This window comes from Stigmatopora argus, chromosome 18 (genome assembly GCF_051989625.1).
Source record: "Stigmatopora argus isolate UIUO_Sarg chromosome 18, RoL_Sarg_1.0, whole genome shotgun sequence".
In the NCBI taxonomy this organism is placed as follows: domain Eukaryota; kingdom Metazoa; phylum Chordata; class Actinopteri; order Syngnathiformes; family Syngnathidae; genus Stigmatopora; species Stigmatopora argus.
In genome coordinates, this window is record NC_135404.1 from 11,985,347 (window position 1) to 11,995,302 (window position 9,956).

The 9,956-nt window shown below is 42.4% G+C and overlaps 1 protein-coding gene and 1 non-coding gene across 2 annotated transcripts; one reads left to right on the plus strand and one right to left on the minus strand.

The window, feature by feature from the left end:
• Nucleotides 1-6,294: 6,294 nt before the first annotated feature.
• Nucleotides 6,295-9,501, plus strand: tha1 (threonine aldolase 1). The gene is made up of 7 exons (XM_077625845.1): nt 6,295-6,678; nt 7,365-7,448; nt 7,523-7,611; nt 7,689-7,874; nt 8,353-8,490; nt 8,755-8,947; nt 9,017-9,501. The coding sequence occupies exons 1-7, from the start codon at nt 6,363-6,365 to the stop codon at nt 9,322-9,324; spliced, it is 1,314 nt and encodes a 437-aa protein (XP_077481971.1). The 5' UTR covers nt 6,295-6,362; the 3' UTR covers nt 9,325-9,501.
• Nucleotides 9,502-9,641: 140 nt separating this feature from the next.
• On the minus strand, nt 9,642-9,723 carry trnal-uag (transfer RNA leucine (anticodon UAG)). Its single transcript has one exon. It is a non-coding gene; the product is annotated as a tRNA-Leu (tRNA).
• Nucleotides 9,724-9,956: the final 233 nt, after the last annotated feature.

Sequence of the window (9,956 nt, forward strand, 5' to 3'; positions counted from 1 at the left end):
GACCTAACCGGAATGGAATGCGGCCCAAGTTTTTATACGTCCCGAATGTTTTTTTTTCGGCGTTTGTGCGGGTGATCATGACCCTTTTTGTTCCCTAGCAAGGCTGCGTTTAGCCACGCGGGACAAATATGTTATCTTTCATTCAAATTATGTTCAATAATCATCGGATCAGGTAAAAAAAAAAGAGTTTTTGTGTGAAGTGCTAGCTCGTGGACGGCCATAGACGTCCAATCCGTTTGGACGATGCCAATTAATCTCGTGTGTGTGAGTTGGACTTGTTTACTTTTGTGCAGAAAAAACGGTGATGGACGTCCAATCCATTTTGACTGGGCGGCACAATGTCCATTTGACAGCTAGTGCTGTCAATGGCAGCCAAACATGTCCACTCGATACCACTCAACGTGTGTACCCCCGCGGAATCTTTAAACCAAGGGTGTCAGACTCGGGTTGGTTCGCGGGCCGTATTAACGTCAACTTGATTTTATGTGGGCCGGACCATTTTAGATATAATATTTAGATTTTTTATAAATGGATTAAAAGCCCTGAATATTCAGTTTTTATAGATCTAAAACAATGTTTATTTGAGCTTTTTTATATATTTTTAGATTTTACAAAATGATTTTTGAACTAAAAACACAGAAAAAATGATAAAAAAAATACAATTATTGATTTAAAAGGGGGAAAACCAGGAAATTTAATATACATCTATACTCTTCATTTTAATTTGATCCTAAAACAGAAAGCCGGCACTCATGATTTCATGATTTACTATCCCGGGCCACACAAAATGATGCGGCGGGCCAGATTTGGCCCCCGTGCCGCCACTTTGACACGTTCCATAGACGGAACTCGAGCTTCTGATGCGGGCCATATTCCGTCCCATTGAATCATACGCGGCGGGCCAATAAAAACTTGGACGCGCACCCACGTGCCGCTTGTAAAATCCCCTTTCCACGCACGTACACCAGGTCAAATATGCGAAAGCATCCATGAACGGGAGATTTACGTAAAACGTCTACCGCGAAGGTATCAAAGGAAAGCGCGTGGAGAAAAGTGACACATTGGCTGGGGAGCGGGCCAGTCGGCGCTTCCCATTCCCTGCATACCTAGTGTTCTTTGTGTGACTGGCTTCCAGGAAAGAGGCACTTTAATTGAGTTGTGTTTTTACGGCTTGCCTGGTGTTAGCGTGTGTGCGTATGTGTGTGTGTCTATGTGTGTGTGTATGTGTGTGTGTGTGTGAGAGGGAGAGAGAGAAAGGGGAAGGAGGGGGGAGGGACTTAGAGTGGAGAAAGAATACATTTTTTTAGTGACGCAAAAAAAAGCCTCCGTTGCGGAGAAATGATGTCAAATGTGAAGTGCGTTCCTGGCATTGAACCCCCAACCCTCCCCCAACAGGACTGCTCAATGGCATGTTACACACATGGAAGTGACTCTTAAAGTCAACCATTTGTCGTAACAGTAAATTGTTACGCAAGGTCAGACTTTAAAGGGCGAGTGACGACAATGCCGTTTTTGGCCTGTTTGGGGTCGATTTCTTATGTTGTTTTTTTCCCCCTGTTCCCGTTAATTGATGGCCAATTGAGTTGACCTGTGGTTTCCCCTCCCCCGCTTTGCCGGCGCTCATGTGACCCAGGTGTTTCTGATTGACTCGTTGACCCACGCCGGTCCGTTTCAACACTGTTTGTCAGTCCGGCCTTGTCTTTGTTGTTGATGGGTCACTTTTTGGGACATTTTTCCTTTGCATTGTTATGTTTTGTATTGGGTGTATGCATAAAAACAAGGAAATTATATTCAGATTAAAATCTAAAACTCACAAAAAAGTGGCTGGGAAGCTATTCAGGGTGCCCAAAATAAAATTAAAAAGTGTCTGGCAAGCAATTCAGGGTGCCCATCATTAAAAAATAAAAAAAAAAAGTGGCAAAAAAGTCAGGGTGCCAATGATTAAAAAAAATGTAATACAAAAAAAGTGGCTGGCAGGCAATTCAGGGTGCCCATCATATATTTTTTTTAAAGTCTCTGGCAAGAAATTCAGCGTGCCAATCATAAAAAAATAATTAAAAAATTTGCTGGCAGGCAATTCAGGGTGCCAATCATAAAAAAAAAAATGAAAAAAAGTCTGTGGCAAGAAATTCAGCGTGCCAGTCATAAAAAGAATAATTAAAAAATGATTTAAAAAATGGCTGGCAGGCAATTCAGGGTGCCAAACATAAAAAAATAATTAAAAAATAATTTACAAAATTGGCTGGCAGGCAATTCAGGGTGCCAATCATAAAAACAAAATAATAAATAATACAAAAAAGTCCCTGGCAAGAAATTCAGGGTGCCAATCCTAAAAATAAAAATAAAAAACAATTGACTGGCAGGCAATTCAAGGTGGCAATCTGATTGCCACCTTGAATTGCCTGCCAGCCAATTTTTTTTTTAATTTTTTTTTTTAAAAAGACTCATTTGGACAATTGTTCAATTCGGACACAGAAAATGAGGACTTTGATGGATTTGTGGGTGATGATGACGTGAGTACGTTGTAAAATGGCTAAATAAAGCACAACCCAACTCAGTTTTGCTTCCGTTTCCTTTTTAAAAGCGTGTTTTTAGCATGTGGGTGTAGCGTGTATGTTTAAGCTGGTGTATGTTTTCCCATGTCTGGCTGCGTCTATAAAAACGGTGCGTCCTTTGTGTGTTTAAAATACAGAAATAGCACTCGTTACTGACACTGCGGCTAAAAATACGATGCGCTGTATAGTCGTGAAAATACGGTACGCAATGTTGTCTCCAGCACCTCCTCTGTGAGGATAAGCAGCTTGTGCGACGAATGCTGGATGTTGACATTGTTTGGGAAAAGTCCATCTCCCACGCAGCTGAATATGCAAGGGCTAGGCGGGGGATGGGCGGGATGGGAGGGATGGGGGGGGATCTCCGATCAAGCGCCCCGGCGGCTCTCTTCCAGGAAGAGGCTTTGCTGATTGTTCCTTCCAGGAAGGCTTTTTCCTCGGCCGATGGGCGCTTATAGGAAAGGGAGTTTGGGCCCGTCGGCCAGTATTGTCACAGCCGCTTCTGATAAAGCCGGAGCGCCTTCCAGGAAGGCCCACGTTTAGCCGCCGAGCATTCCATCATTCCTTCAGCGCCATCTCCGCGTGCGCCAAATCAAAGCGGCGAGTGGGGGGTGCAATAGCGAAGGGGATCAATAAAAAACATATGCTAAGCACGCACGGACGTATAGACTAGGCCGACCTGCGAAGTCAAGGGAATGCTAAACTGCTAATCAAAATGAAAAAAGCCATAAATCTGCTCTAATCGAAAACACAGCATTGTTCGGCGTGGTTTAAAATTGAAGTATGTGATAAAAAATTCCCTGAAATATGATAATCCTGCAGTCATATTACATCCGAAAAAAGTAAACAATAGCTAATGGCTAAGACTGGCTGATTTGTAATCATAATTAACCAAGATATTAAATGATTTGAACTACTAATTCTATAGCAAAGCACAATGAGCTAATGTGCTGTTAATCATTCAACTGTTTATACATCTTAAATAATAAATATGATATGAAAATATCACATCCGAAAAAAGTAAACAATAGCTAATGGCTAAGACTGGCTGGTTTATAATCATAATTAACCAAGATATTAAATGATTTGAACTACTAAGTCTATATCAATGCACAATGAGCTAATGTGCTGTTAATCATTCAACTGTTTACATCTTAATATTTCATGAATACAGCCGTTCATTCAAAATAGGATTATGAAATGCTACTTTTGAATTCATTATTATCCCAAATGCAGTTAATCCCGCAATCGCAATTAATTAAAAGTGTTTAAAATGAGTAAGAATTGCCCGGCCCAGATTGCTATGCTAGTTTCGCAAGCCGGCCTATGGATTTTCCCATCCATATTAGCAGGAAGCTAGCTACTAGACTTTTCATTCATTTTTTGCGTGTGTAGTTTTGAGGTCAACTTCCATTTTGGTCACAACGCAAGACAAAAAAAACTCGAAATCGAGGTACGTCGTCTACTTCTGGACTTTTCTTTGTCGGGCGAACGATCAAAGCAGTTTTTGCGTCAGATTTGCGTGGCTTTTTTCTTCGCCAAACCCGACATCCGTGAACTTTGGCCGCCACGTTCTTCGGACCGGATGAAAACGGACGGCGCCGCTGGGAACGCCGGGAACGCTCCCCCTCAAAACAAACGCTTCCCAGTCGGACCACTCGTCCTCCCCCACTTTCTCCCACATTAGCAAGCAGGGCCACGCTCGGCGTTCCCGTTAGATGAAAACGGGGGGCCCTCGTAGGCGCGTGCCCGGGATCCAATCGCAGCTCGCTACGGACGCGGAGCCCCCCAAGTGCCGTCGGTTTATAGGGTTCGACTTCGGAGAAGTCACGTGACTTCCCCGCCCGGGGGAGGGGAGGTGCGGGAGGGACGACGGCGGGACGACGTGGCGGAGCGGGGGTCAGGTGACCGAGCGTGGGAGGACTTTTTCAATGGAAGGTTGGGTTCACCTGACTTTCTGGAAGAAGATTAGCGGAGTTGCCCTGGAGGGCTTCTTCTTCTTCACTGGATCCAGACGTAAACGTAGACTTGCGGGAAAAAGGCTTCGAGGATTCCATGGAACGCAATTATGCAAATGAGCTGGGCTGTGATGCAACCTTCATCGAGTCAATTGCGTAACTCCGCTATTTATTTTGAATGAATGTGCTCAATGGGGGTGGCAACGTGATTTTGTTTATCAAAAGGTTATTTGTTATTTCGATATATGGTATTAAAATGGTTTAATTTGGGAATTAAACAGGCTAGTAGCAACTTTTTCACTAGAAATGGGTGTGTTAAGTTATAAGCTGCCATTGACAAAGATGGACGTCGATGGGCTATTTCAAATCACCAGAAATGCCCTCAAATAAAAAGGAAAGTGACTAAAAATCAACAGGGAAAAATGCATCTGGCATTATCTTCTCATCCATTTTTTTTTGACTTCCCATAAACACTTTTGGGAAACGAGGGGTGGGCTTCATTTCAGGCCCCCCGCCAGACTTTATGGTTATTGCAAAGGCATTGCCGTCTCATCTCCGCTTCTTCCCAGAAGCAAAGAGTCAATATTTCTCCCGCTTCATTTCTGCCTTATTCAATATTTTCCCGTGAAAGGCGCTGCGGCGGCGAGCGCGTGAGCGTCACGCGGCTGGAAGGGCCGTCGCATTACAAGCAGACTCCCTTACTGGCATCGTGAACACACACACACACACTCTTATCAAGTGATTACAATCTCACAAGAGTGGGAAGTGTGTGTATTTGGGTGTGTATTTGTGTGCGGGTGTGGTTTTGAGACTGTAATTTGACCCAGCGGATTCGCCAATCCCACATTGTCGGATATTTTGACACGTTTAGCACGCGAGGGTTTCGTCGGCGTGTTTGTCAGATGCGGCTTGTCAAGGGACGCCACCACGGTTCTCCACTCATCATGTTCAAATATAATCAAAATATTGACAGTAGAAGAAAAATATGTAGAAATATGTTATGTTTAGGAATGTTAAGTCCCCCGTTTTTAAGTTTAATTTGTTGCTTTTGTTCAATGTAATTCAAACTGTAGGGTCACTGAGGGGCCCTCAATGCTAGCTACCTAGCATTGAGCTGCTATGGTGGTACATGTTTGAGCTAGCTAGCAAGCTAGCTCATTCGCGAACGACTGTGCTATCGAGCTAGCTAACTAGCTAGCTCATTCATGAACGACTGTGCTATCGAGCTAGCTAGCTAGCTAGCTAGCTCAGTCACGTACCACCATAGCAGCTCAATGTTTAGGGATGTCTATTCCGTAATATGTCTACGTTCTGTCTCTTTGCTAGCATATACGTGGTAAAATATCAACTAACTGGGTTTGTCAATCTTGAATGGCTCGTTAGTTTACGTCACATTTTACTTTTATGTGCCATTATCCATAACAAGGTGAGTTTGGACACATTGACTGTGTTGGTGAGCCTTCATCCATCATGGCTTCTCATATATTTGAAAAAGACAAAATGGTTAGTAATAACATGATCTGTTGGTTTCTTACATATTTTATATCCATACTTAAATAATAATTTGTATATTAGAATGTACAGTGTTGTATTTAGTAGACTAGATTAATTGTAATGCTGCTTATAGGCTGTTTAATATTTTTTGTTAAGTAAAGATAAATAATGCAAGTAGTATGTGATAACGGTAATGTAATTGTAGTTTGCACAAATGTGTTTCCGTTACAATAGGTTCCTTTTTAATTACATATTGTTATGCCAGTCTGGCGGCACCCAGTGGACATATTGATCTTCGCAGTTTTTACGGGCTATTCGGTCATCCATTAAAAAACCTGTCCCCAGGCTAGGTCAGTCAATGATTATCGATTTAATCGATCTAAAGTTCAATTCAAAACGCAAGCGCTCGGATGTATTCTTTGAAAAAATGTCCCTTCGAACATTGGCTTCCAAGTTCCATTTTCGGACCTTCGTCTTTACTCGACGACATGCCGACAAACGAAATTATTACAAGAGCGGGGGGTCGACAATCTCCGAGGCGGGGCAGGGTGCTCACGTCCGGGTGGTGGACCTCCGCAGCGACACGGTGACCAAACCTGGAGCGGCGATGCGTCGGGCCATAGCCGAGGCCCAAGTCGGGGACGATGTCATGGGGGAGGACCCCACAGTCAACGGTAGTCTCCAATGATAGCCACTTACAGTTAGCTAATGAGTTAGCACATTAACCTAGTAGCATCAAGCTATGGTCTCTTTTAACGTCGTTTTAACAAAAATACAGAGTTACGCAGTAGTTGTAGTATTCATTTTTCATACGATACACACGACTGTCTATTTATAAAGTGAGTTTTGGAGATGTTATTCTTTAATTTTAGTTAGGCAGTTTACTTTCCTTATAGAAACTTCAATATGTGTATTTTTTAAGTAATATCAAATGCAAATTTCAGTACAGTAAATGACGTCATTCAAAAGTTAGATTAAATAGTTATTCATTTTAACTTTTAAAATTAGATTTGACCACTTTAACATATATAGTGTAAGAATTTGTGAAACTATTTTTTTCAAGTATTTTTTGGGGGGTCATAAAATGATTTTCCCTATAGAATCTATTCAGTTTTATAATTTTCAAAATGATTACTTTTGAAATAGTAAAACTATCTTGGATTTATAATAAAAATAAATAAAAAACATTGACATTGTATTAATTTTTAGTGAACTGAAGTCATTTTTTAAAATATCACCTTTTAAAATGTTTTTAACTCATCCAATTTAAATTATAGTTCATAGGAACTTTCCTATTTTCAAATTTCTGACATCAATGATCACCAGCCTGGATAAAATAACATTTTCCTCTTCCTTGCAGAGTTGCAAAAGATGGCAGCCGACATGTTCGGGATGGAGGCGTCCCTGTTTGTCCCCACGGGAACCATGAGCAACCTCATCGCAGGTCAATTCAATCACTTTAACCTCTTTTCCTCAGCTGAAATTCAAGAAACATCCATCCTGTCTTGATCACAACAGTGATGGTCCACTGCAGGGAGCGCGGCGACGAGATGATCGTGGGCGACCTCTCCCATCTACACATCTACGAGCAGGGAGGCAGCGCGCAGGTTAAATGGAAAATCAATATTTTCTGTCAACATTTCCCACTGTGCTCCACCTTGGTTTCACGTTGACGTTCACGCAGCTTGCGGGCGTCCACGCCACTACGGCCGCAAACCTCCCGGACGGCACCATGGACCTGGAGGAGCTGGAGTCCAAGATCCGCCACGGCTACCCGGACCCTCACTACCCTCGCTCGCGGCTCATCTGTGTGGAGAATACACACAATATTCAGGGAGGACGTGTCCTTCCGCTACACTTCTTGCAGGATGTATGGACGTCAATACCAAGCACATTCCACATTTTACATAAAGATGTCCCGATTCAGATCCGATTTTTTTCAAGAATTGCTTACCTGATATCGATCTGATATTTTAAGACCGATAAAAGTAATGCAAGAAATAATGTTGACAATCGCATTTTGTATACAGCGCCCTCTGCTGGTAGCTACTCGAAATGCTGTTTACTAATATTACACGATGCTATTATTAGTTTTTAATAGGCATTTCATGATCATCAAAATCAGGTGACTTTGTTTGGGTTCCAAAAATATAATCGGTACATATCAAATTTCTTAAAAGAAGTAGTTTGTATATGTTTGCATAGTGGTTTCATTTTTTTTTAAATTCATGGTTTGATTTACCGAAGACAAAAATCGGACCAAATGCGATACCTCGAAAATAACTATCGGATCGGGACATCACTACTGTACGGTTGACCCTGACCTAATGAGCTGCTCTTCTCCAAAGGTCCGATCTCTCGCCGATAAACACGGTCTTTCGGTGCACACGGATGGCGCCCGTCTGATGAACGCTGCCGTGGCGCTAGGCGTGTCGGCGGCGGAAATACTGCAGTACACGCACACCGTTAGTGTGTGCCTTTCCAAGGTGGGATGTTTTATTCTGCACAAAATTTAATTCCTCAATGCCAAATTTGACAAGAAATAGTATTTATTCCTATATATAATTCACTTTCACAACTCAACTCAATGATTTTATGGTTTAGTGCTAATTTTGGGAAAAGTCAAGCACTTTAAATGCATCTTACATACAGTCTGAAACATACCAGAATAGTAAAATGTCAAATTAGGGTATGTTTTCATGCTATAATGTGATTATTATGTTATAGTTACAAGGTTTTTCTTTGTTAAGGGACTCGGTGCCCCGGTGGGAAGCGTGCTGGCTGGGCCCAGAGATTTCATCTCCCGAGCGGTGAGGTGCCGCAAAGCTCTGGGCGGCGGAATGCGGCAAGCCGGCATACTGGCAGCAGCGGGTAAAATGTCTTTGCTGGAGATGGTGGAAAGACTACGAGAAGATCACGACAACGCCAAGACCTTTGCTCGAGGTGAGATCCCGCCCACAATGGCCGTCCATCGCCGTCATTAACAACTTGTCCATTCTTAAATATTAAAAGCCTTGCTCGCCTGCGAGCCGCCGCTGTTTGCCGTGGATTTGGCGGCCGTGGAGACAAATATCCTGCGCTTCCAAGTCCGAGATCCCGCCTTGAATCCCGTGGACTTCTGCGAGCGAATGGCCCAAGTGGGTCAAGGGGAGGAGGAGGAATTGGGCCAGGGGGTACGAGTCCTCATGTACCCTCATTTTGGCAACTCGGTGAGAGCCGTGTGGCATCTTGGGATATCGCCGGAAGACACGCAGATGGCCATTCAGAAAATGCAGCTTGTCGCCCGTCAATGCTTGGAAAATAAGAAGCAAATGGACTAATCATCTATATCACACTATAAGTATCTTATAGGCATTTCATAAATTTTGGATTAATTTATTTTAATAATGAAAACGGTTTTCAAGATGGTTTTAGAAAATGTTTATATATTACAATGAATGAATTAGGGTGTTGAATGAGACAAACTAATTAAAATAAATTGAATTGTATTCTTTTTATTATCTTGGTTTCAAAATTGGATCTACAAAAATGAAACATAATAGCGTCGCTGCTATCGTTTGGAGAAGTTCGTGGTAAATGTACTATACGCTTAGTTTGAATGCCCAGTTCGGGAAAAAAAATATCTTTCAAAAGGATTTGGCAGCGGTGGGATTCGAACCCACGCCATCGAAATGACTGGAGCCTAAATCCAGCGCCTTAGACCACTCGGCCACGCTACCATGAGTCTCACACGGAGAAAGTACTGTATTTAACAAAAGAGCCAGCACACAATGTGGCAAAATACATTGTGTAGAAAATGACCTAAGGAAGGTAGGCAATTAATTGATTTAAACACTGACGATATCGAGAAAGGACGTCACATTTTTCGGAAGATTTCTGACGAGCTGTTCCTCAAGAATGCCTTTGAAGTCGTATTTACGTCCAATATTGCTGTAAACGCTTACTTTCGTTC

What these genes read in the sequence shown, in the direction of transcription:
- tha1 (XM_077625845.1), top strand. Translation starts at nt 6,363, where the DNA reads ATGATTATCGATTTAATCGATCTAAAGTTCAATTCAAAACGCAAGCGC. An exon ending in GGAGGACCCCACAGTCAACG is followed by an intron (nt 6,679 to 7,364) that starts GTAGTCTCCAAT and finishes TCTTCCTTGCAG; the next exon opens with AGTTGCAAAAGATGGCAGCC. An exon ending in TTAGTGTGTGCCTTTCCAAG is followed by an intron (nt 8,491 to 8,754) that starts GTGGGATGTTTT and finishes TTCTTTGTTAAG; the next exon opens with GGACTCGGTGCCCCGGTGGG.